At 49.0% G+C, this 27,256-nt stretch overlaps 1 protein-coding gene across 1 annotated transcript; it reads left to right on the top strand.

Annotated features, from left to right (window-relative positions):
• Window positions 1-7,440: 7,440 nt before the first annotated feature.
• Window positions 7,441-17,442, top strand: LOC138811197 (cytochrome P450 2A5-like). Its single transcript, XM_069998870.1, has 9 exons — window positions 7,441-7,639; window positions 8,176-8,338; window positions 8,904-9,053; window positions 10,894-11,054; window positions 12,082-12,258; window positions 13,242-13,383; window positions 14,479-14,666; window positions 16,114-16,255; window positions 17,003-17,442. Exons 1-9 carry the CDS (start codon window positions 7,460-7,462, stop codon window positions 17,182-17,184), a joined length of 1,485 nt encoding a protein of 494 aa, XP_069854971.1. The 5' UTR covers window positions 7,441-7,459; the 3' UTR covers window positions 17,185-17,442.
• Window positions 17,443-27,256: the final 9,814 nt, after the last annotated feature.

Here is a 27,256-nt window from a genome sequence, read left to right as displayed (position 1 = left end):
TGAACTGAAAATGACCCCATGAAGGTCCTGGACCTTCAAAAAACCTAGGTGAAAATGTAACTAACAGCCAGGTGCTGGTGGCTCACGCTTGTAGTTCAGCTACTCAGGAGGCTGAGATCTGAGAATCATGGTTCAAAGTCAGCCCAAGCAGGAAAGTCCATGAGGGTCTTATCTCAAATGAAGCACTGAAAAGCTTGAAATGGAGCTGTGGCTCAAATGGTAGAGTGCCAATCTTCAGCACAAAAGCTCAGGGACCGTGCCCAGGCCCTGAGCTCAAGCCCTAGGACCTCAGGGACAGTGTGTAGGTCCTGAATTCAAGCCCCAAACTGGCACACACACACACACACACACACACACACACACACACAAACACACACACACACACATACACACACAAAATGCAGAAGGGTGAAAATAAAGATCAAGCCTGATGATATTGTTAGTGTCATTTTTGTGTGTGTGTGTGTGTGTGTGTGTGTGTGTGTGTGTGTGTGTGTGTATGTGTGTCCTGGGGCTTGAACTCAGGGCCTGGGCACTATTCTTTTCCCTTTTGTGCCCACAGCTAGCCCCTACTACTTGAGCCACAACTTCACTTCCAGCTTTTTGGTGGTTCATTGGAGATAAGAATCTCAGGGGGTTTCTTGTCCAGCTTGGCTTCATCAAACTGGGACATTCAGAACTCAGCCTCCTGAGTAGCTAGGATTATGGGTGTGAGTTACCAGTGTTGGCCTATTGGCTCTTTTTATTCTTTTATATTTTTTGAAAGCTTACTTTAGTATTTACTAAGAGTACAAGAAAGGGGGCAATTGATATGAAAAGTCCATGGCTGGGCTGGGAATGTGGCTTAGTGGTAGAGTGCTTGCCTAGCATGCATGAAGCCCTGGGTTCGATTCCTCAGTACCACATGAACAGAAAAAGCTGGAAGTGGGCCTGTGGCTCAAGTGGTTGAGTACTAGCCTTGAGCAAAAGAAGCTCAGGGCCAGTGCCCAGGCCCTGATTTCGAGCCCTAGGACTGGCAAAAAGAATAAAGAAAAAAATAAAGGTCCATGGCTGCATATGTATTTGGATGAGGAAATCTTCCAGGTTGGGTAGTAACTGTGGTTTCAAATCTGTGTTGTGCCAAGGTTAGATGCTGGGCTCTGAGCTTGGCCTGAGGTTTCTGGGGTTGATACTGGCCCCATCAGAGTGGGAAGGGCAGAAACTTTGCTCTGCCCATATGCATAGAATCTGCCCATCTGCTTGCTTCTGGGCCTAGGAGACAGGCTTTAGAAGAACACAGACCTGGTGGAGCCTTTGATTGGCAGCTGGGGTTGGGTAGGATGTGGATGTTGGCTCATGACTTCCATGAATAATTGCCTGTCTGCCTAGAGCAGACTCCAAAAAGAGCGAGCATCAAGGCTTATTTGGATCATCTGTAGGCTGCTGAGGTGGGGTATGGCCCCATTCTCCCTCTGCAAGCAAATCCTTTGTGTGTAATTTCTGGGCAGGAACCATTCTGGTAGCTACATATATTATTTATCCAAACAATCAGACAGAGGAAAATAACCAAAGCAAAAGACACTGATTTTCTTCTCTTCCTTTGTTTTCTCCTTCATGACATTTCGCCAATCTTCTCCCTGCTCCAAACTCTCAGAAAGAAAGCACCCCATCCAAACGCTCAGAAACACAAATATTTTCAATATTCTGGTCACAACCTCTTAATCCCCAGCCTCACCTTCCTCTTCCATGGCCGGACCTGGCCTGGCACTACCTGATTGCTTGGATCTTTGGTTAAGATGGCAGAGAACATAAACAGTAGGTGGAAGATCAAATCTCTTTCCTCTTAAGAGACATGTGTGTGCATGCGTGCACTGAATCTGGGGCTTGAACTAGGGGCTTGGCACTGTCCCTGAATTTTTGTGTTCCAGACTGATGCTCTACCACTAGAACCACAGCTACACTTCTGACTTGATAGATAAGGATCTCAACAAAATTTCTTGCCTGGCTGGCTTTGAACCGTGATCCTCAGATCTCAGCCTCCCGAGGAGCTTGGATTATAGGCGTGAGCCACTGATGCCCAACCTTAAGAAACTTTGAAAATCTATTTTTTTTTCAGCGATGAGGACTGAACTCAGGGTCTTTTCACTTGTCAGTCAGTGCTCTTCCACTGAGCTAAATCCCCACTTTCAGGTTTAGGAGGACTTCCCCCCCCCCCCCCAAGAACTACAGGCAATAAAGTAACAAAAATAGAAAAGAAAGCCAGGCATTGGTTTTATTTTACTCAGTAGACACTACGTAGAAAATGAACTGTGCAATTTGTGGGGCAGGGACTGGAACGGAGAACTAGGGGAAAGCAAAGGAAGAGTGACATTGTCCCAAACAACAAAGATAATCATTACCTGAGTTATGGAAAGGGGACCCCCTGTACAACACCTTCATAATATCAACAAAATTATATTAACAATAAATGAGAAGTCCTCATCTTGCAACTCTTGTAGTATCTGCCTAATTTTCCTTCCCTACTCTCACATGAGTTTAGGAAAGTGGTGGAGGTGTCTGGAGTTTTCCCTGGTTTAATGTTTTTATTCACAGCTTATTCAGGGCCATCTCCTGGTGTTTCATACAGAAAAGCAAGCAAGGCTGGGTGATCAGGAGTGGTAGGTAAGGACATGGAATGTAGCAGGGTACCAGTGCTCATGCCTGTAATACCCTTTCCTCACGAGGCTGAGATCTGAGGATCTCAGTTGAAAGCCAACCTAGGCAATCCAAGAGACTGACTCTGATTTCTAATTAGCCACCAAAATGTTCAAAGCAGAGGTGTAGCTCAAGGGGTAGAGAACCAGCTTTGGGGTACAGCGAAGAGAGGGAAGCTCAGGGAGAGTGCCCAGGCTCTGAGTTCAAGCCCCTAGGACCCGTGAACTCAAAATAAATAAGCCAGGCACTGGTGGCTCCTACTCAGGAGCCTGAGATCTGAGGATCACAGTTCAAAGTCAGAATGGGCAGAAAACTACTCACCCACACTCTCATGTCCTAGGAACCACTTGCAAACTGGAAATGGAGCTGTGGCTCAGAATGCTACGAGTGCTAGCCTTGAGCACAAAGAGCTCAGAGACAGTGCCTAGGCCCTGAGTTCAAACCCCAGGACCAAATATGTAGATAGATAGATAGATAGATAGATAGATAGATAGATAGATAGATAGATAGATAGATAGATAGATAGACAGATAGATAGAAAACAAAATAAAATAAAACAGGGGCTGGGAAGGTGGCTCAAGTGGTAGAGCGCTAGCGTTGAGCTGAAGAGCTGAGGGACAGCGCCCAGGCCCAGAGTTCAGGCCCCACAACTGCCCCCCCACCCCAAAATAAAATAAATAAAATAAAACAAAGTAGTATGGAAATTCTTTAGCAAATGGCATAAAGCTGCCGGGGACTTGGCTCCTGTCAAAGGCCATAACCAGGCTTGGAGCTGCACGGTCTGATTGTGCTCAGCCATGCACGCAGACTTTGAATGAGAGCTGCTGCTTCTGCTTGGAACTCAATCTCCAGACTCGCCTTTCTCCTTCCACTGGAAATCCCTACCCAGCTTTACCCTGCAGCATGGATCCACAAGCTAGGCTCCATTGTATGTGCAAATTCTGCCCTCCTTCACTCCCTCTCTCTGTTCACCAAGCCTCACCCACAAGTTCCTACAGATGCCCCCAAAACAACATTAATTCATATGAATATCAGTTGTTCAAAGGAGTTTCAACATATGCTTTTTTGTCTGTGTGCCAGTACTGGGGCTTGAACTTGGCCTGGGCGCTGTTCCAGAACTTTTTCACGCAAGGCTAACACTGTACCAATAGAGCCACAGCTCCATTTCCAGCTTTTTGGTGGTTCATTGGAGATAAGTGTCACATGGACTTTCCTCCCCTGGGCTGGCTTTAAACCTCAGTCCTCAGACCTCAGCTTCCTGAGTAGTGAGGGTGACAGGGGTGAGCCATTGGCACCTGGCTTTTTTTGGTCAGTTGTGGAGCCTGAACTCTGGGCCTGGGTCCTGTCCCTCAGCTCTTCAGCTCAAGGCTAGCACTTTACCACTTGAGCCACAGTGCCACTTCTGGATTTTTCTGCTTATGTGGTGCTGAGGAATCGAACCCAGGGCCTGATGCATGTGAGGCAAGCACTCTACCACTGAGACACCTTCCCAGCCCTAAACCTGGCTTTTATCAGATGCTTTTTATGAAGGATGTATCACTCATATACACCCATCAAAACAGCCAAAGAGGTAGCTCCTTGGTCTCCTTGGTTCCAAAAGCTCAGAGAGCCAAATCATCTCTTCCAGGGCACATGAAAATGAAGAAAGAAGATTCTAGCCAGGCATTGGTACCCATGCCTATAATCCTTGCTAGAGGCTGAGATCTGAGCATCAGAGTTTGAAGTCAGTCAGGGCAGGAAAGTCCATGAGACTCTTAACACCAAAAAAAACAAAAAACAAAAAACAAAAAAAACCCCAAAACAAAACAGTGGAGCTGTAGTCTCATGATAGAGTGCTAGTTTGGGGCACCGAAGTTAAGGGACAGCACCCAGACACCAAGTTCAAATCCCACAACCAGCATAAAAAATAAAAATAAAAAGAGCATTCTAAAATCTGAGCTTCATACTTGCTCTTAACCTCAGGGAAACTGAGGGTCTGGCCAGGGGGTAGAGGGAGATATTTCTTTTGTTTTCTTTTTTTCTTTATTGAATATTTTCTTTCTTTTTTTTTTTTTTGCTTATGGGGAATCAAACCCAGGGCCTCATGCATGCAAGGTATGCGCTCTACCACTGAGCCATCTTCCCAACCCTTGAATATTTTCTTGAGTTTAGCCTCACTTGCTCATTTTGTCCTGAGTCACTACGACTGACAAGTGTCTCTCCCACGTGACTCCAAACATCGATCCCTCATTCCAAGTTCCAGAAAACATCAACAAGAGCAAACACACATGACCTCTTTGTCCTTAAGTCCATCTATTCGCCTATACCAAGCCCATTCCAGGAGGGCTCACTGGAGCCCAGCTCAACTCTCAGACCACTTCCTGATGCATCCTTCACAAAGCACTAAATTCTCCCAATGTCTCTTATTCAAGAAGAAGGAGAAAAAACACAGAGGGGAGAAGAGAGGCCCAGGCGAAGGGCTAGCCCAGGTGTACACCCCGATCTAGGGTAGCAATTTCTGCCAAGCCTTTGCTAATCCTTTTTCCCACCTCTTCCCTCTCCAAAATCAACAAACACCTTTTCTATCTCTCAGCTTTGTTCTCTGCACTTTATTCACCCCACATAAGGCTCAGAGTCCAGCACTTAAAATGGGAGGAAGCAAACCGCAAGCACCAGGCCAGGCCCGGGGATGCCAGCCTCACCCAGCTCCCACCCATCCAAAGTCCTGAAGTGGGTGGCCAGCTTCTGCTGTGTCAATAATCAATGCCTCTATATTGCTTATCCAGAGCCTCTGCCAGGGTCTGTGACACAACCCACATGACCCAAACTCACAAGTTATATGGCGTCATCTTTATGCCTTCTCCAAGGAACTTTGGTGACCTTCTCCTGTATCTACTCTTTCGCCACACAGGGCCCCAAGCTCAAGGCCAGCCTGATATCTCTCCATCTCTGAGTGTAGTTCAAGCTGACTGCACAACTATTCCAATCTTAGGACCCACCTTAGGCAGGGAGGGCTGGGCCAGGCAATGAAGTGTGGAAGGAAGAGAGTTCTAATCCTGCTTTCTCACACAGCACCTGGGTCACTTTAGTGGAGATGATGAGGCAGTGTCTTCATCACCACTAGCAATCAAAAGATAAGGAAGCCAGGAACCAGTGTGCACGCCTGTCATCCTGACAGCATAAGAGGCTAAGATCTGAGGATCTTGGTTCAAAACCAGCCTGGGAAGAAAAGTTCATGAGACTCTTTATCTCCAGTAAACCAGCAAAAAGCCAGAAGTGGAGGTGTGGCTCAAATGGTAGAAGGCCAGCCTTGAGCATAAATAAATAAATAAAGCTAAAGGACAATGCTGTGGCCCTGAGCTCAAACCCCAGGATTTGCATAAGAGAAAAAGAAAAAGAAAAACAGGCTGAGACCTGGTTGCTCATGCCTGCCATCCTAGCTTCTGAAGAGGCTGAGATCTGAGGATCTTGGTTCAAAGCCAGCCTGGGCAGGAAAGTCCATGAAACTCTTATCTCCAATGAACCACCAGAAATCCAGAAGTTGAACAGTGGCTCAAAGCGATAGAGTGCTAGTCTTCAGCAAAAGAGGGATAGCACCCAGGTCCTGAGTTCAAGCCCCACATTTGATGAGACAGTTTCCTATGTTTGTATTCTAGGCATAATCCCTGGGTTCTGGGCACAAGACACCTACATGTAAACTAGGCGACAATCATAAATAACCACAATAACAGAAGTGATATAATAAATTGAGTGCACTTGCCTATAGGTAGGAAATCCAGTGGGAGTTCTTTGCCAATCGGACCCCTTTGTGGATGGGATTTTCTGCCATACTGGTGGTTATTATTTCTAAACTTGGTCTGTTCCTCTGCCCATGGTGACCTTGGAATTCTGTCTTCAGGGCTGGGTGGTGTTCCACTGAAATGTGACTCTGGTGGCCGACCACAGGCAGTGGCAGGTCCTGGCTCCAGGGCCCCCAAACGTGACCTTCAACCTGGGGTCTCAAGAGACAGCACAGGGCTTGAGTCACAGTAGGTCCACATCTGGGCTCAGGGGCTCACTCTAGATTCCTATTGGGCTTTCTTACCCCACACTCACAGTTCTAGATCTTTCTTAGCCAATCTATCCAATCTATCATCCTACCCCTCCCAAATCTCACCTCATTGAAACATTGTCAAATTCATATCCAACTATCTTCTACCAATCATTTGAGTGAGACCCACACCTCTCCTGAGACCCTAAAAAAATCCATCCATGGCAGGGAATGTGTCTTAGTGGTAGAGTGCTTGCCTAGCATGAATCAAGCCCTGGGTTTGATTCCTTAGTACCACATAAACAGAAAAATCCAGAATTGGCACTGTGGCTCAAGCGGTAGAGTGCTAGCCTTGAGCAAAAGAAGCTCAGGGACTGTGCCTAGGTCCTGAGTTCAAGCCCCAGGACTGACAAAAAAAAAATCTACCCATACTTTCAGAGTCCTTGGTCTGAGAGACTTTCTATCTAAAGCTCCAGGAACTCTACCCTAGCTTTGAGGGTAACAGATCCACAGTCTTGGGATATTTTCTGGTCAAATGCCACCAGCCTGGCCTGTGCCCGGAGAATCTCGGAGGTCTTCCCCTCCCCAACTCACTGGCTACATCTCAAACTAGTTACAATGTATGGTCAGGGAGAAGGGGGGAAGGAGGTCTTGTACAAGGTAAAGGAGACAGTTATGCAATCAAGGCCAAAGTCCAGCCTTCCATCCCACAGAGTATAAAGGCAGCCAGAACAGCTGCTCAGCCACCAGCATCTGACTGGCACCCTGGCCGCCACCATGCTGGCCTCAGGCATGCTGCTGGTGGCTGTGCTCACCTGTCTGACTGTCATGGTGTTGATGTCTGTCTGGAAGCAGAGGAAGCTCTCAGGAAAGCTGCCTCCAGGCCCCACACCATTGCCCTTCATTGGAAACTATCTGCAGCTCAACACGGAGCAGATGTACAACTCTCTCATGAAGGTGCGTTGGGGATGGGAGATGGGTGGGATGGGGTGGTGGGAGGGAACTGCCCAGATTCACTGGGCACTGGCCACAGACTGGACAAGCCACAGTCTTAAATGGGGAATTTTTTTCTTGGAGGTGGAGGGAATTTAGAATTTAGAAGCCAATTTCTATCTTGGCACTGTGGCTTATGCCTGCCATTTAGCTACTCAGGAGACATCTGAAGATTGTGGTTCAAAACCAACCTGGGCAAGAAAGTCCATGAGACTCTCATCTCCCAAGAACCACTGGAAAACCAGAAGTGGGGCTGTGGCTCCAAGTGGCAGAGCGCTAGGCTTGAGCAAAAGAACTCAGGGACAACACCCAGACCCTGAGTTCGAGTCCCACGATGGGCACCAAAAAATAAAAATAAATGTGTGTTTTATTTTCTGAGTAGGAAAAGACCATGTGTGGGAATATTCAGTCTGTTGACTTGGCCAGAGTTTCAGGGGAATCAAAACCAATGCACCTTGGTACCTGGCTCCTTAAATTATTCCCATCTGCCCTTCCCCCAGTTGAGTGATCGCTTCGGTCCAGTGTTCACGGTTTACCTGGGCCCTCGGCGGGTCGTGGTGCTGTGCGGTCAGGAGGCCGTGAAGGAGGCGCTGGTGGACCAGGCCGAAGAGTTCAGCGGGCGCGGGGAGCAGGCCACCTGTGACTGGCTCTTCCAAGGCTATGGTGAGCGGGGTGCATGTCATCGTGTAAAGGGATGTGTGGCCTCCGTTTCCCCAGCCTTTCTCCTCTGGACCCTTCAAGTGTCTGCCATGCCTCATGTCCTCCCGGCGTCTTCCCACCTCGCCTTCCCGTTCTCTGTGGACAAAAACCATTCACTGTTTTTCACTTCAAGTCACCTCCCCTCTTGCTGCCTCTCCCCTCTCTCCTCCTCCCTCCTTTCCCACTCCCTCCATTGGCTGCCTCTGTGCCTGATGGGGCAGTGTGGGGGCTGCCTCCCCTTCTCTGTGCCTTGGGGACCCTGTCTCCCTTCTCTGTCTCTTTCTGATGATCTGCAGATCGTTGGCGCCGAGTCTGAGGCTTTCTTTCCTCTCTCCTTAGTGTTCTCTCTTTTACCTATAGGGTTTCCTTCCTCTCTTGCTCTCTGCAGAATCTGGCATCCTGGCCTCCCTGCTGCCCCAGTGTCTCCAAGGGTACTCTGCAGGTCCATTCCATATTCTGCAGGTCACCCTGGTCTGATCCCACCCTCCTTCCCAGCATGACCATCAGCCTGACCCCTTCTCTTGGCCAGGTATGGTCTTCAGCAATGGGGAGCGGGCCAAGCAGCTGAGGCGCTTCTCCATCACCACGCTGCGGGACTTTGGACTGGGCAAGAGAGGCATCGAGGAGCGCATCCAGGAGGAGGCAGGCTTCCTCATCCAGGCACTGCAGGACACACATGGTAGCTGCTGGACGGGGTGGATGGGGAGTAGGGGGAGGGGAGGAGGGAGGCCCTGGGGTTCAGACACCCCCCAAAATCTTTCCCAAATGGTCAGACTGGCATCAGAGCACTCCGTTTGGTTGTTTTCCAGGAAGACAGATATTTCCTGGGTTCCCCAGCATCCCCTACTTTCCACCCCTGCAGACCCCTACCCTCCACTCCTGCAGACCCCTCACCAGAGCCCTCACCCTCTACCCCTGCAGACCCCTCATCCTCCACCCCTGCAGACCCACACCCCCCACTCCTGCAGACCCCTCACCAGAGCCCTCACCGTTCACCCCTGCAGATTCCCCACCCTCCACCCCTGCAGACCCACACCCTCCACTCCTGCAGACTCCTCACCAGACCCCTCATCCTCCACCCCTGCAGACCCACACCCTCCACCCCTGCAGACCCACACCCTCCACCCCTGCAGATCCCTCACCAGACCACTCACCCCACCCCTGTATACACCTCTCCCTTCTCCCCTAAAGATCCTCACCCTCTACCCTTTCAGATCCAGACCCTCTACCCCTGCACACCCTTCACTCTCCATCCCTGCAGACCCAAACTCTCCAGCTCTGCAGCCCCACACCCTTCACCCCTGCAGACCCACATCTTCCACCCCTGCACACCCCCACCATCCACCCCTGTAGACCCTTATTCTCCACTCCTGCAGCTCCTCACCCATCATCCCTGCAGACCCCAACCTCCTCCTGCAGACCCCTACCCTCCACCCCTGCAGACTCTCACCCTCTAACCCTGCAGACCCCTCACCCTCCACCCCTGCGGATCCTTACTTTCCACCACTGCAGACCCCCATCCTCCACCCCTGCAGACCCACACCATCTACCCCTACAGACTCCTCACCCTCAACCCCTGCAGACCCCAACCCTCCACCCTGCAGATCCTCACCCTCCACCCTTGCAGACCCCCACCATCTACCCCTGCAGACCCTCATTCTCCACTCTTGTACACACTCACATTCCACCCCTGCAGACCACCACCATCCACCCTGCAGACCTCCACCATCCACTCCTGCAGACCTCCACCCTCCATCCCTGCAGACTCAAACCCTCCAGCTCTGCAGCCCCACACCCTTCACCCCTGCAGACCCACATCTTCCACCCCTGCACACCCCCACCATCCACCCCTGTAGACCCTTATGCTCCACTCCTGCAGCTCCTCACCCACCAGCCCTGCAGATCTTCATCCTCTACTCTTGCAGACCCTCCCCCTCCACCCCTGCAGACCCCAACCTCCTCCTGCAGACCCTTACCCTCCACCCCTGCAGACTCTCACCCTCCACCCCTGCAGACCCTCACCCTCCACCCTGCGGATCCTTACTTTCCACCACTGCAGACCCCCACCATCTACCCCTGCAGACCCTCTTGTAGACCCTCACACTCCACCCCTGCAAACCACCACCATCCACACTGCAAACCCCATCATCCACCCTGCAGACCCCACCATCCACTCCTGCAGACCTCCACCCTCCACCTTTGTGGACCCCAATTCTCCACCCTTGTAGGCTCTTCCATAGACCCTTCACCCTGCGACCCTACAGGCCCTCCATAGACCCACACCCCATCTCTGCAGGCCCCTCCATAGACCCACACCCCCATCTCTGCAGGCCCCTCCATAGACCCACACCCCCATCTCTGCAGGCCTTCCATAGACCCTCCACTCCAGCAGGTATCTTCATACACTCCCACCCATCACCCCTGCCAGCAAACCACCTCCACCCCCTGCAAACTCTCCCATTCTTTATCCCTTCCCTCTTGCACGTACCTGCATAAACCCCTCACTCTCCACCCTGCAGGCACCTTCATAGATCCCACCTTCTACCTGAGCAGAATGGTCTCCAATGTCATCAGCTCCATTGTCTTTGGGGACCGCTTCGACTATGAGGACAAGGAGTTCCTGTCTCTCCTGCGAATGATGACGGGCAGCTTCCAGTTCACAGCCACCTCCACTGGGCAGGTAACCCACGCCACGCCCTGCCCCGACTCTATGAGCAAAACCCAGGTCAGAAAAATACCTTGAGAATATCCAGGACTCACGCCTGTCATCCTAGCTGCTCAGGAAGATGAGATCTGAGGATGGCAGTTTAAAGCCATCCCTGGCAGGAAGGTCTCTGAGGCTCTTATCCCCAATTAACCACCAGAAAATCAGAAGTAGAACTATGGCTCAAAATGGGTAGAGTGCTAGCCTTGAGCAAAAGAGCTCGGGGACTGTGCCAGGCCCTGAGTTCAAGCCCTACAGTTGACAAAACAAACTTGAAGGCCTGTGACCCAAGCCTGGATTTCCAGCTATTCAGGAGGCTGAGATCTAAGGATCTCATCCTGGGCAGGAACAGCTGTGAGATTCTTATGTCTAATTAACCAGCAAAAAGCTATAAAGTGGAGCTGTGGCTCAAGAGGTAGAGCATGCGGGCAGTGGCCACACAGTCACGAGCCCAGGACTGGGCAGTGTGCATCTGTCAGAGACCATTCAGTTGGTTTGGTGCCACCTCACAGCCCAGGAGTCGAGTGGGTGGTGGTGCCCACGCTTTTACCAGCAGGCTCTGTTTTCAGGCCATGGTGGAAATGTCCAGGAGTCCTCAGAGACCTGCATATTAGACACTTGCTCTAGGTCCTGACATAACTGTTCAGATGTACAAAAGTGGAGGCTGGTTTTGAGGAGGCCTTGGAGGCAGGAGGATGGCAGATGGGGACCCCATGGCTGGGGGAGGGCAGTGACACTTGGGGTAGGGATGTGATTTTGCCTTTGGTTCCACTGGAGATTGAACCCAGGCTAGTGCATATTAGGCAAGTATTCTATAATTTGAACTATGTCTCTTAGTCCTTATTTTATTTATTCACTCATCTTTGTGAGGCAGAGTTGCCTCAAATGAGGCCTTTCTGGACTCTATTTCCAGAGAGGCTGGGATTCCCAGTATGCGCTACACCACCTGGTGAATGTCTGTCTTTTCTCTGCTTTCTCTCTCCACCCCTCTCCCCCACCACAGCTCTTTGAGATGTTTTCCTCCATCATGAAGCATCTGCCGGGACCACAGCAACAGGCTCGTAAGGAGCTGAAGGGGCTGGAGGACTTCGTAATCAAGAAGGTGGAACAGAACCAGCGCACCCTGGACCCCAACTCCCCACGAGACTTCATTGACTCCTTTCTCATCCGCATGCAGGAGGTGTGTGCCGGAGGTGGGAATGGAGGGAGGGAGGGAAGTTCAATGCCAGGCAGAGGGGACTCAGATTGGGCTGGGGTGGAGAGCAGAGGGCTATGCAAATTATATAAATTATCCTCAAGGTTGATTGTAATGAACATGGGTGTTCATCTACAGAGCCCTCATCCACAGAGAAGATAATCCCAACCAAGTCTACTGCATTATCTATGCTAAGCATTTTTGGGGGGTTGGTTGTGGGGCTCAGAGTCGTGTGTGTGTGTGTGTGTGTGTGTGTGTTTTGTGTGTTTGTGTATGAGTCAGTCCTGGGGCTTGAACTTAGGGCCTGGGTACTGCTCCTGAGTTCTTTTGCTCAAGGCTAGCACTCTACACGTGGGCCACAGTGCCGCTTTCAGTTGTTGTTTTTGGTTTGTTTGCTTGCTTGGTTGCTAGTTAGTTGGAGGTAAGAGTTGCATAGACTTTCCTGCCTACTCTGGTGTTGAACAGCAAATCCTCAGATCTCAACCTCCTGAGTAGCTGGGATTATAGGCGTGAGCCATCGGTGCCTGGCCCATTGTAGATGTTGAATGAAGTTATATTAGGATCACAATGAGGAATCGCAGCACAGAGAGTGTTGATGACCTGCCTGAGCTCCCATAGCATGGAAGCTGTGCCATCTAGCTTACTCTTGGTCTGTCTCTGAGGCTAGTGCTTTAGGCCTGGCTCAGTTGGTAGATCACCAGCCAATAAGCGAAAACATCAGGTACCAATGTTGAGTCCCAGTCTCAGCTTTTATAAAGAAAAAAAAAACCTCAGAGGTTCACCAGGCAAAGGTGAGAGGTATATTTTGGGCAGAGTCAGAATCCTGGGCAAAATTCTGCAAACTGGACAGAGCCTGGCAGATTCATTTTCCACCTGGACCTCACAGAGGTAGACTCTAAGGGAACCTTCCAGAAGATCCTGCTAAAGCATGGGAAGAGGGGTGAACTTGAAGGCCTCTCTTCCTGCAGGAGAAGAAGAACCCCAATACAGAATTCTTCATGAAGAATCTGGTGCTCACCACACTGAACCTCTTCTTTGCGGGCACAGAGACCGTCAGCACCACCTTGCGTTATGGCTTCCTGCTGCTCATGAAATATCCAAATGTGGAAGGTAAGGCTGGGTAGGGGTAGGGATAGAGAAGTGGGGGGTGGAGGCCCAGGCCCTAAAAGCTCCCCTAGGTCAGCTGCAATGTTCTGATTTCTCCCAAGAACCCAGACCCTCACATGGGTTTGGCTATAATCAAGACAGGAGAGCCAGCCTGTAGATTTAGCTATTAAAGTCTTAGCTATGAAAACACTGCACATGGGTGGCTCAGACCTGTCATCCTAGCTACTCTGGAGGCAGAGATGGGAAGATCATGGTTCAAAGACCATCTGGGCAGGAAACTCCTTGAGACTCTTATCTCCAGTGAACTATCACAAAACCAGAAGTGGAGTTGTGGCTCAAGATGGTAGAACACTAAGCCTTGAGTAAAAATAGCTCATGGACAGTGTCCAGGCCCCAAATTCAAGCTCCCCACCCCCACCAACAGAAAAATGATGCTAACTGAATGGATTGATAAATTGCTGATCTAAACCCCAAAGGACTCCTTCTCCAAGCCACACCCCTAAGCCTGCTCCTTTAATACTGACAGAATAGTGAGCTAATGGCCAACACCCACTGTGAATGAATGGGGAGCTGTTTGCCTGTCATCCATTGTTTCAAGTCCTTCATCCAGTTTTCTTTCCTTTTCGTTTCTTTTCTTTTCTCTTCTCTTCTTTTCTCTCCTTCCCTCCCTCCCTCCCTCCCTTCTTTCGTTCCCTTCTTTCCTTCTTTCCTTCCTTCCTTCCTTCCTTCCTCCCTTCCTTTCTTCCTTTCTTTCCATTTTTGTGGGTTATTGGGCTTAAGCTCAGGACCTGGGCATTGTCCCTGAGTTTTTTCCCTCAAGGCTAGTGCTCTACCACTTTGAGCCACAGCACCACTTCTGGTTTTCTGGTGGCTTATTGGAGATAAGAGTCTCATGAACTTTCTTGCCAGGCTGGCTTGGACCCTGATCCTTAGATCACAGCCTGCTGAGTAACTCGGATAGCAGGTGTGGACGACCAGTGCCTGGATCTTTTCTTTTCTTCTTCTTTTTTTTTTTTTTTTTTTTTTTTTTTGACTCTCATCCCTGCCTTGAAGCTTTCAGATATCTAAACATATTTCCCTTTCTCTCCCCAATCCCAGCCAAAGTCCATGAAGAGATTGATCGGGTCATTGGCAAAAACCGGCAGCCCAAGTTTGAGGATCGACTGAAGATGCCCTACACAGAGGCCGTGATTCATGAGATCCAGAGATTTGGAGATATGATCCCCATGGGGCTGGCCCGCAGGGTCACCAAGGACACCAAGTTCCGGGAATTCTTCCTGCCCAAGGTGCCACTTGCCCGCCCCTGGGATCCTGGCACCCCAAATCCCTAACAGGCAGGACTCCCTGGCTTCCCATCTTTTTTTTTTTTTTTTTTGTCGGTCATGGGGCTTGAACTCTGGGCCTGAGCACTGTCCCTCAGCTCTTCAGCTCAAGGCGAGCACTCTACCACTTGAGCTACAGCGCCACTTCCGGTTTTCTGGTGGTTTATTGGAGATAGGAGTCTCACGGTCTCTCCTGCCCGGGCTGGCTTTGAACCGCGATCCTCAGATCTCAGCCTCCTGAGTAGCTAGGATTACAGGAGTGAGCCACCAGCGCCCGGCTCTGGCTTCCCATCTTAATCAAAGACTCCCTCACCCACCCTGTCCCTTCTTTCCTACTGAGAGACTTCTGTATCCTAGCTCCCTGCAACCCCACCTTACCCCCAACTTCCCCTGCTCAAGAGATCCAAGCCTGGCCTTCTTAAATCAAGAGTTGACGCCAGGTGCTGGTGGCTCACACCTGTAATCCTAATTGCTAAGGAGGCTGAGATCTGAGGATCACAGTTCCAAGGTGGTCTGGCACAAAAATCCCCATGAGACACTTATCTCCAATAAACTCCCCCAAACCTGGAAGTAGCATTGTGGCTCACGTGGTAGAGCACTTGCTTTGAGCACAAAGAGGTCCAGGGACAGCACCCAGGCCCTGAGTTCAAAACTCACAATTAGAGGGGGGGGGATGGGAAAGAGAGGGAAATCCAGGCTCTTGTGACTCAGACCTTGTCATCCTAACTATTCAGGAGGCTGAGATCTAAGGATCAAGGTTTGAAGCCAGGCCAGACAGGAAAGTCCAGGAGACTCTTATTTGGAATTAACCACCAAAAATGCTGAAAGTGGAGCTGTGGGCTCAAAGCAAAAAACAGGGCAGGGACATTGCCCAGGCCCTGATTTCAAGCCCTAGGACTGGCACACACACACACACACACACACACACACACACGCACACACGCACACACACACACACACACACACACACACACACACACATACAAACACACACACGGAGGGCGGGGCAGTTCAATCTTCTTTACCCAGACCTCTTGCTTAAGAACAGGAATCTCCAGTTTGTGATCCATCCTTCTCAAGGATTCCATATCTCATGGCCCTGGCACATCTAACTGCCAAGTCTCCTGCCCCCCCCCCCTGCAATCACCTGCCTGGAGAGATGGGAGCTGCAGATCTCCCAATCTTTGGCATCAGAGACTCAAACCTGTGTCCATCAACCAGCTGATGTCATTGAACGGGAGCTTCTACACACCCTCAGGGACCTTAACTTCATGTCCCCTGAAGCTCTTCCTTCCACCCTCCACTCCCACAGTTCCACTTCCTGGCCCCTCCTACCATTGTCCAAGGGGAGTTTCAGCACATTCATTTTCCCATCTGCATATCTCACTCTCCCTGCTCCTCTTCTTTTCAGGGTACAGAAGTGTTCCCCATGCTGGGCTCTGTGCTGAGAGACCCCAAGTTCTTCTCCAACCCCCAGGATTTCAACCCTCACCACTTCCTGGATGACAAAGGACAGTTTAAGAAGAGTGATGCTTTTGTTCCCTTTTCCATCGGTGAGTGACCAGCGTTGGCCACTAGGCCACAACTCTCAGCAAAGGGGACAGCTGCATAGGCCAGCCCCCTCTGAGCTACAGCCTCATTAATGCCTTTCCTCAGCTTGGAAGTTCCTCTTGGATCTACTCTGCGATCAATTACATGCAATCCCCCATCATCCTCAAATATCCTGTATGGGGGTCCAGGAAAGCAAAAAGGGTTATCAGATCTCATTCATTCAGAGATGAGGAAAATCAAGAACAAACAGTTAGCCAGGTTGTCCATGGCTCACACTAGCTGTCCATTCTAGCTACTTAAGGGGCTGAAAGCTGAGGATTGTGGTTCAAAGCCAGCCCAGGCAAGAAAGTCCTTGAGACTCTTAGCTCCAACGAACTACCAGAAAACTGAAAGTGGTGCTATAGCTTAAAATGGTAGAGCACTAGCCTCCAGAGGAACAGCTCAGGACAGCACCCAGGCCCTGAGTTCAAGCTCCATGACTGACCAAAATTATATTGTAAGTGGAGCTGTGGCTCAAGTGCTATAACCAACCTCAATGGGAAAAGCTAAAGGACAGTGCCCAGCCCCCTCAATGACTAGGGAAACGGAGGCTCAGAGAGGATGAGAGCCTTCATGGAAAGTCTCCCGGGCAAGAATTTTACACCCCTCCCTACGCCTATTAGAGAACTCAGCTGGGGATTTGGGGTTTGGGGGTGACATCTCAGAGAGAGGGTTGGCTTCACCCCTGCCCTCTCTCCTCTCCTCTGCAGGAAAGCGGTACTGCCTAGGAGAAGGCCTGGCTAAAATGGAGCTCTTTCTCTTTCTCACCACCATCATGCAGAACTTCCGCTTCAAGCCCACGCAGGCTCCCCAAGACATCGACGTGTCCCCCAAATGTGTGGGCTTTGGCACCATCCCACCCACCTATACTTTAAGCTTCCAGCCTCGCTGAGCCCCAGGGGATTGCAAGGGGGTGTTGGAAGAGATGAGGATGGGGGATAGGGGGACCCAGGGAAAGGCAGAGACTTAGGCCACTCAGAGTGGGGAGGGCCAAAATGAGGGGGGAAGGGAGGGGACCAGATGGGAAGAGGAAACAGGCCAGATTGCTGACCTTGCTGAAGAAGATGGCCACTTCCAAGTTGAGATGCCAGAAAGGGAATTTTTAGGTCACAAAGAGTAATAAAAAATAAACCAGATCTTATTTATTGAAGGAAGGTTGTTTGTCAAATTCATATCTGGGGTCTGATGATGTCTGCACACACCACCTGTGCAACGGAAACAGGGCTTGTGCATCTTTTGCAGATGAGCAGCATGCTCATGTTTAGGAAGTTGAAGTGGTTGCTGAGTGCTGCTATTCATGCCTGTCATCCTATCTACTCAAGAGGCTGAGATGTGAGGATCAGAGTTAGAAGCCAGCCCAGGGAGGAAAAGTCCATGAGACACTTATCTCCAATGAACCATCAGAACACCAGAAGTGGTGTTGTGGCTCAAAGTGGTAGAGTTCTCACTTTGAGAAAGAAGAAGAAAGTTGAAGTGGTTGCTGAATGCTGTCACTCATCAGAAGGCTAAGATCTGAGATCCCAGTTCAACACCAGCCGGGGCAGGAAAATTCCATGAGAAGCTTATCTCCAATGAGTCAGCAAAAAACTGGTAGTGGAGGCATGGCTCAAGTGGTAGAGTGTTAGACTTGAGAGAGAAAGCTGAAGGACAAACAAGCACCCAGGCTTTAAGCTTAAACCCCATGAGAGAGAATTGGGGGCTGGGGGGGGGGAGAAAGCCAAGAAAAATTACGAAAGCTTAGGAAAAAAATAATTAAATCACCAAAAACTTTAATACCAGAAGAGGATTTTGGTATGAGAGTGGCATCTCCAATGTCTTCAATGGTCAGAAGTGGAAGAAACACATTGCGTCCCTCTCTGGTGCTGGTCCAGTGTGTTGGAAGTACATCAGGCGCCAGCCATGACTCCCCTGCTCCCCCTCCTGGCCCATCATAGTATTGTCAAGCATGGATGGAAACCACCCAATTTCTTATCATTTCTAAAAACTATTATCCTGGGGTTGGAGGAGTGGCTCAGGTGGTAGAGTGTCAGCCAATGAGCATCAGATACTGAGGTTTGAGTCCTGCTACTATTGCATATGTGTGTGTGTGTGTGTGTGTGTGTGTGTGTGTGTGTGTGTGTGTGTGTGTGTGTGTGTGTCCTGAGGTTTGAACTCAGGACCTGGGCAATGTCTCTAGAAGCTTTTGTGCTCAAAGATAGTGCTCTACCACTTGACTCCCAGCTCCACTTCTGGCTTTTGTTTTGGGTAGGTCATTGGTAGTTAACCTTGCTCAGGCTGGATTTGAACCATGATCCTCAGATCTCAGCCTCCTGAGTAGCTACCATTTAGGCATGAGCCACAGCACCCAGCTTCTATCTTAATTTTTAAGCTTATAGTGTAATAGGGATTCACCACTTTAGAGTTTACTCTTAGCTTATATAACTCTGTTTTTTTTGTGACTCCACCTTACAAGGCTGCACCCCACTTGTGAGATTAGTTCTTTATAGCTGGACACTTCCAGATATATGTAGGCATTGTTTCTTTCTGTTTCTAGGTAGCAATCATAGTAATGGGTTATGGAAATGATCACAGTAATGAGTTATAGGAATGATCATAGCAGTGGTTATGGTTATAGAAATGTCATGGTGACTATCATGTTGCCCCGCTTATGATTGCTTACAGCACTGTTTTAGCCCACTCATGCCTGCTTACAATATTGTTTTACCTTCTGTAACTTCACACTTGGCTTGAACCTGCAGGAAAGAACCAGGGACTTTCCTCCCCTGAGTGAATAAGTGGTGGTGGGGGGCTTTCTGCTTTAAAAGGGGCTGTGAGACCAGACTGGGCACTGAACTTTTGTGCACACCCAACTGCGCAGTGTATTCCTGGCTGGCAATAAAAGACTTTCTTTTGGTTGTACTCTGAGTCTGTGTGGTCTCTTTGGGGGGGTCTTCCCCTCAACGTTCTGGAGTCCCTAACGAGATCCCAGGAGACAAGACCTCAGACAACCCCAGGTTGTCTTGGCACCAGGGAGATAGGGTGAGTCGATTCCTAGGGGAGGCACCCCTTGGAATGCCCCAGGGCCCCAGGGACTGCACCCCTCTCCTCCTTGCTGCTCTCGAGGTAGCACCCCAAATTATTATTTTTCTTTATGTTTTCTTTTTGAATTGAAAATGTGATGAGCTGGGGGGTTACTTACGTAGGTAAGACAATAAGTATACTTGTTTTTAATCATCATCACCCCATCCGTCTTTATCTCCTACTTATCTCTCCCTAGCCCCACCCTAAGTTGTAATGTTCACATCCCACATAGTGTCGACTATGGATGTTGCTGTGGTTCATCCGTTGTTCTGCGGTTTCTGTGATTCCCTTTCCCTTTTACACATTGCATTGTCTGTTAGGCAAAACACGAGGCTCAAAACACTGAGAGAAATGAAGAAAGACAAAAACAACACTAGAGAAAAAGAATGAGCTATGTACAGGGTCTAAGGTGAATATCCGTTTCTATAAGTTGGAGTTCATATTAATATTCTTTATTATATATAGATTTTTGCACTAAGCACTTGGGTTCCTGAGATCCCCTGTTAAGAATATTTTCTACATATTCTAGTTCTTAGAGATGAAGCAGATCGTGTGACCTGCTTTTCTTTGGGTCTGGCTTACTTCACTTAATATGGCTTTTTCCAAGTCTTTCCATTTCCTTATGAATGTAACAATAATAACTAGGAGAAACACTAAGGCTCCTTGGCACAGGTCAAAACTTTCTTAATAAAGATCCAGAAACACAAGTCACAGAAAGCCTGGATAAATGGGATTGCATTAACCTGCAGAGCTTCTGCATGACAAAGGACATAGCTAGCAAAATATATGAAAATCCCATACAACAGACAAAGGTCTCATATCTAAAATATGCCAACAGCTCAAGAAATTAAATTCCCCCAAAACAAACCCCCAAAGAAACAACCACCCTATTAAAAAGTGGGCTAAAGACCTTAAGAGAGACCTCTGTGAAGAGGAAATAGGAATGGCCAAGAGACACATGAAGAATTGCTCAGCCTCTCTGCTTAGAAAGGAAATGCAAATCAAAACAACATTGAGATTCCACCTTACACCAGTTAGAATGTCCATAATCAAGAAATCTAACAACAGATGCTGGCGGGGATGTGACCAACGGGGAACGCTACTACCCTGTTGGTGGGAGTGCAAACTTACTCCACCACTCTGGAAAGCAGTGTGAAGATTCCTCAAAAACTACACCTAGAGCTCCCCTAGGACCTGGCAACCCTACTTCTGGGAATCTACCCAAATGTCCACAAACAAGGCCACACTAAACCCGCCAGTAGGATGATATTCATTGCTGCAGGATTTACCTTAGCCAAGATATGGAACCAACCCAAATGCCCCTCGGTAGATGAATGGATCAAGAAAATGTGGTACCTATACACAATGGAATTCTATGGATTCACCAAATTATTTTTTGACATCATAGAAAGTTGCTTTTCTTGGAGACCTCTGGCGGGAAGTTTGTGTGGGGTGCCCTCTTGTGGACATCGTGGAGAGTCTGGACACAGCCGTTGATCCAGTGTCCTAGGACCTTGAGAGACATCACAGGCCCTTTGAAACAGACTCAAGTCTTGGTTGGGATTCTCTGGCTTGAGTCCTGGTGTGTGTGTGTGTGTGTGTGTGTGTGTGTGTGTGTGTGTGTGTGTGTGTGTGTGCACGTGTGCGTGCACACATATGCATTGTTAGCCACCTAGTATTTGCTCTGTGATGGTTTCTGTTGGTGTTGGTCTTGTTTTCGTTGTTTTATAAAAAAAAGAAATGGGGGGAAGTTCAAGCTGCCGCAGAACTCCTTTGAAGTACATGCTGAAACATTTCAGAAGCGAGGTGTTGGTTGCTCAGGCCTGTAATCTTAGGTACTCAGAGGCTGAGATCTGAGGATCATGGTTCAAAGCCAGCCTGGGCAGAAAACTCTATGACTCTCTTATCTCCAATAAACCATTCAGAAAACTGGAAGTGGTGCTGTGGCTCAAGTGGTAGAGCACTGGTCTTGAGCTGAAGAGCTGAGGGATAGCGCCCAGGCCCAGAGTTCAAGGCCCACAACCGACCAAAAAAAAAAAAAAGAGTGTTCAAAAATAGGGAAAAAAGGACAGATGTCCAACTGAGTGCATTTCATGGCTCCCCAGGAGCCCATGGTGTCAGCAAAAGTTGCCCATGGTTGGAGGAATATTGCCTACAGCTGAAATCGGCTCCTGGCAGTACTCCCCAGCCCTCGGAGTATCCACACTCACTGAAGACCAGATTCCCCCAAGTCTGGGCAGAGAACAATCCACCTGGCCTGGCAGCCCACCGACCTCCATCTGTTGTCTAGTTACTGAGCTTGGCAAGCCCCATCAGAGTGAGGCGGTACCCCATGAGTCTAGAGGTGAAGCAGGGAATTGCACTCCACTTGCCCCACGTCATTCACCTTGGAAGACCCCATGACTCCCAGTCTTGAAACCCAAGACTACTGGCTGGTGCAGGACCTCAGGGCAGTTAATAGACAGGTTGAGACTATACATCCAATACATCCTCTGAACCCCGATACTCTCCCAAGTCTCCTTCCACCAGAGAGGTAGGTCTATACTGTCCTGGATCTTAAAGATGCTTTCTCCCTGCCCTTGGCACCTGTATGCTAACCCATCTTTGCTTTTGAATGAACTGACCCCAAAGGGGGATACACAGGCTAACTCACTTGGACTAAGTTGCCTCAGGGATTTAAGCACTCCTCAACCATGTTTGATGAAGCCATGAGTGTTGATTTATTGGAGTTTCACCAAAAATACCCAAAGAGCACCCTATTCTAATATATAGATGACCTCTTAGTTCCTTCTGAAACTGAGGAGTGTAGAGCAGCAATTGAAGGACTATTGGAGACTCCACAGACCCTGGAGTATGGAGTCTCACCAATGCCCCATGTCACCTACTTGGGGTAGAACCTTGAGGAAGGGAAACACACCCACTCTCAGAGTTGCATCTCAGTGATTTTGAAGATTCCTTCTCCAGAGAACAAGAAGCAGGTAGAAGAGTTCCTGGGGCCGCTTGGCTACTGCTACTTGTGGATTCTAGGGTTTGCTGAGATTGCCAAATCCTTCTATGCTGATCTCAGGGGAAGCTAACCCCTGCAGTGAACACTTTTTTATTTTTAGTCATGGGGCTTGAACTCTGGGCCTGGGCACTGTCCCTGAGCTCTTCAACTCAAGGCCAGCGCTCTACCACTTGAATCACAGCACACTTCCAGTTTTCTGGTGGTTCATTGGAGAGAAGAGTCTCATAGACTTTCCTGCCAGGGCTGGCTTTGAACTGTGATCCTCAGATCTCAGCCGCCTGAGTAGCTAGAATGACAGGCTTGAGCCACCAATGCCCGGCCAGAAAGCTTTTGAGACTTTAAAGAAAGCCTTTTTGTCTGCACTAGCCTGGGCCCTCCTGGACATCACAAAACCCTTTCACCTATTCATGGAGGAGGCTAAAGGGATAGCAAAGGACATCTTAACCCAAACCCTGGGACCCTGAAAGCAGCCTGTGCCCTATCTCTGCAAAAGGCTGGGCCCAGTGTCTGCTGGCTGTCCAGCCTGTATTGGAGCCGTGGCAGCCACTGCCATACTCAAAAAGGAAGCTGATAAGCTAACTCTGGGACAGGAACTTTAGCTAACTATTCCTCACTCAGTTGAGACTCTCCTGCAGGGATTTCAGAAAGATGGATATCAAATGCCCGGTGACACGCTACCACGCGCTTCTCTTAGATCAACCCCCTGTATCAAGTTCTGCAGAACCTCGGCTATCAATGTGGTAAGCCCGGGGCCCGATGATGACCCACAACAACCTCTGCATGACTGTGCAGAGGAACCCACTTGATCCAGTCTGCCAGTCCAGACCTGACTGATGCTCCACTGCTGGAGGCAGAGGAGGTATTGTCCGTGAATGGGAGCAGTTTCTCTCAAGAGGGTATAAGGTATATGGGAATAGCAGTCATCAGAAAAGATGAAGCAATCTGGGCTCAGTCCCTCAATCTAGGGATATCAGCTCAAAGGGTTGAAGGTATCGGCTTCGCCACAGGCATTGAGACGGGGAAGAGAGAAGGCCATGCAGTATACACAGACAGCTGGCATGCATTTGCTACCACTCACGTACCCAGAGCTCTATATCAGGAGAGGGGGCTCCTCACCTCAGCTTGGAAGGAGATCAGAAACAAAGAAGAGATCTTGGCTTTATGGAAAGCCATTTGGATGAACTAGAAATTTGCCATTGTGCACTGGCAGGGACACCAGAAGAGAGAATCTCCTGAAGTTCAGGGGAACAGGGTGGCAGATCTGGCAGCCAGGGAGGCCCCCTAGAACCAGTGGGGCCTCTCCAGGGTCTGGTAATGCTGCCAGAGCCAGATCTGCTCCTAGACCCTCCCACACATCAGAGGGAAAAGAATGGGCAGAGCACCTGGGCTTCAAGCTAGAAGGAAAAGGTTGGCTAGTTGCCAGACAGAGACCCGTTCTCTCAGCAGTGCTGGGAAAACAGTTGGTGACTCAACTCCACTAGACCAGGCATCAAGGAGCCTCCAAACTTGCTGAGCTCCTTAGGCCAAGGTCCTACATCCCTAGACTAGATTATATCGTTAAGGGTGTCACACTAGCTGCCTTACCTGTGCTCATGTGAGTCCTAAAGGGGAAGAAGGGCCCCGGAAGGAATACGGTCCCGAGGCACCTCACCTGGAGAGCATTGGGAACTGGACTTTACTGAAACCAAACCTACTGTTTTTGGATACTGATACCTCCTGGCATTCGTGGACCCTTTTTCTGGCAGAAGCTTTTCCCACCCAGATTAAAACAATCTCAATAGTCACCAAGAAGTACTTCAAAGTTTAGTTCGTAGGTTTTCCTTTGTTGTTGTTTTTAATGTACTATGTGATTTATTAGTTTCTTTTGTATGTTCTTCCCCCTATGATATATTCCTTGTTGTCACTGTATTTGAGTTTGGTATCCTGGTATTGTATATACATTTATTTGAATTAGGGAAGAGAAGGGAATAGCAAAATGGTGAGACAAAGGACAAGGGAGGATCCAATGCAACAGCGACATCCACAGACAATGTGATGGAAATGATCCGTACAGCCAGGGGCTGGGCAGGTTGTGGGGGAGGGCAAATAGGAGAAAAATGAGGGAAGGGGTAACCAGTTTGACAAGAAATGTACTTATCACCTTGACAATAAAAATAATTAAATACACAAATAAAATAAAAATAAAAAGTAAAAAAAATAGTTCCTAGTTTTAGCCTACCTCTTATTTTAGGGTCTGATAATGGCCTGGCTTTGACAGCCAAAATATCCCAAATTATGGCAAAGGCATTAAATACCAATTGGAAATTACGTTGTGCCTATAAGCTACAGAGTTCAAAGCAAGTAGAGAGGATGAATAGGACCCTAATGGGAACCTTGATTCAACTGGTCTGAGAGACAGGCACAATTTGGACCCGCCTCCTTCCCTTTGCCCCCTCAGGACTACATGTATCCATACCAGGAGGGGGTTACTCCCTATGCAATCATGTTTGGAAGACCATCACCTATCCCCCGAGATGAAGAGATGTCCCCAGAGCAGAGACGAATAATCACTCTCTCAAGTCATCGCAGGACCTCCAGCCCACTCGCAAGGCTATTCACCAGGCAGTCAGAGGACCAGACCCCCAGCCTGCGCTCGAGCCAGTCCACAGATTCCAACCAGAGGACTTGGGGTGGGTGAAAAGAGTTCCTGCTCAGACTTTAGAACCAACCTGGAAGGGATCTTATCCTATAATCCTGAGCACACCAATGGCTGTGAGGGTAGCTGGTGTTCCCTTCTGAATCCACCAGCCGCAGCTAAAGGAAGTAGCAGATGAGAAAGAAAAATGGACAGTCACCCAAACTTCTGATCTACTAAAGATAAGACTATGATGAGCCCCTTAAAGGTTATATTTATAGTTCCTTTTATTCCATGGTGGACAGGCAGTACACAACAACCTTCATTTCCAGTCTCCAGACATAGGCATGGCATTCAGAAAGACAGGATATGGGAAACCTCTTGCAAGTGTAACTACTGCTGGTCAACCAATCTTTCTTTCTTCTTCTTTTTTTTTTGTTGGTTATGGGGCTTGAACTCTGGGCCTGACAGCTGTCCTTGAGCTCTCCAGCCCAAAGCTAGTGTTCTACCACTTGAGCCACAGTGCCACTTCCATTTTTCTGGTGGTTAATTGGAGATGAGTTCTCAGACTTTCCTGCCCAGGCTGGCTTTGAACCGTGATTCTCAGATCTTGGCCTTCTGAGTAGCTAGAATTACAGGTGTGAGCCATCAGTGCCTGGCTCAACCCATTTTTTCAGTGCATCTTGGCTCATTAATAAATCCAGTTGTTTACTTCCCCACTGGGAGAACCAGAGGTGGGGTGGGGAGCTAAGGCTGTGGATGTGGAAATGCGAAATAGAGAAAGGTGTCTACATATACATATACACATAGACATATACACTCTTGTGAACAAAGATTGTTTTTTGTGTGTGTCCGGTCATGGGGCCTGAACTCTGGGCCTGGGTGCTGTCCCTCAGCTCTTCAGCTCAAGGCTAGCGCTCTACCACTTGAGCCACAGTGCCACTTCCGGCTTTTTTCTTTTTGCTTATGTGGTGCTGAGGAATCGAACCCAGGGCCTCAGGCATTCAAGGCAAGTGCTCTACCACTGAGCCTCCTTCCCAGACCGTGCACAAAGATTTTACATGTGCAAAATGAATACCAGCTGTACATTTTCCAGAATTTTCAGTTGCAAGAGATCTTCTTGCTAATCTTACTCTTGCAGTTGACTAAGATTTAAGATGAAAGTTTTAGCAAATCACTTTAGTATTTTCCAGCCCCATCACCTCAGAGCTTGCTCGCTTTACCAAGCAAGGCATATTAGCACATGAAATATTTTTTTGCTAGAGAAAGCTGAGTGTGGGTCTCCGGAGCTAAACTCAGCCCACCCAGTACTTGACTCTAGATGTTAGCCAAAGTTTGACTAGAGCATTTTACATATTAATTGACTTTTTGAATACCTTCAGTTGGGGGAAAGGATGGGGGTTACCTGAAGTTAATCTCAGCCTATCTGGTGGCCTGACTGTCTTTTACCAGTTATAGCTTTACCATTTTTAATCTGCTATGATTAGCAAGTTGTTTGAATCAGGCTCTCAGTTGCCTGCACGCTCCAACTGCCTCCTTACAGAAGGGTCATAGCACCTAGCAGGTCTGATTTCCCCCATAGAGACCCAAGACCAAACCCAACAAGAGACTCAAGACCAAGACAAACACAGAAAAAGTTGGCCAAGGTGGGGTCTCTCCCACCATGAGTGGGACCCCCCAACGCAACCGTATCCAGAACTCTAGACTGCACAAGAACACTCGTGGTGGGATTTGATCCACAGATCTTCCATCAGAGGCTGCAGAACTGTCCACAGTATCAGAGTCTGCAGAGTGAGCCACTCACACCCAGTGCCACCAGAACCTCCCGACTCTGTCGGTATGGGAGGAGGAAGAAGGGCGGGTCTCGAACATGTCGGCTCCCTTTACCTCTTCAATCTCCAGATGGATCGGTCCCCAGATTTCAGAAAAACATAGAAACATAAAAGAGGACAGAGAAGCAGAGACTTACTTCCGGAAGATTTCTAAGAGACTCCAGGAAGATTTCTTTTTGATGGCATGTCTGGCATCAACAAGCTAGCTGTCACAGCGGCAGAATAGACCACAGGGCCCTGGAACTTTTCACAGGGTGCACTTCCCTCGTAGGGGTTTCCATCCCTTGACAGCTGGCCCTCCAAGGCCAGCTTCAAGACCAGGGCTTCAAGGAACCCAGATGCTCTCCTTGGACCTGGGATCTCGGTGGGGTCTCTATCTGTTGTAAGGTGAGAATTCAAAGAAGCCGCATTTTGAAAGATTGAATCTTGGAGTCTTTACTAGAGCGCTAGC

This window comes from Dipodomys merriami, unplaced genomic scaffold, assembly GCF_024711535.1.
Source record: "Dipodomys merriami isolate MVZ:Mamm:240054 unplaced genomic scaffold, mDipMer1.0.p SCAF_52, whole genome shotgun sequence".
NCBI lineage: Eukaryota > Metazoa > Chordata > Mammalia > Rodentia > Heteromyidae > Dipodomys > Dipodomys merriami.
Note: the sequence above shows the minus strand (reverse complement) of the source record. Positions and strands in the feature narration are given on the sequence as shown.

What these genes read in the sequence shown, in the direction of transcription:
- LOC138811197 (XM_069998870.1), top strand. Translation starts at nt 7,460, where the DNA reads ATGCTGGCCTCAGGCATGCTGCTGGTGGCTGTGCTCACCTGTCTGACT. An exon ending in GGCACTGCAGGACACACATG is followed by an intron (nt 9,054 to 10,893) that starts GTAGCTGCTGGA and finishes TCCACCCTGCAG; the next exon opens with GCACCTTCATAGATCCCACC. An exon ending in TTCTCATCCGCATGCAGGAG is followed by an intron (nt 12,259 to 13,241) that starts GTGTGTGCCGGA and finishes CTCTTCCTGCAG; the next exon opens with GAGAAGAAGAACCCCAATAC.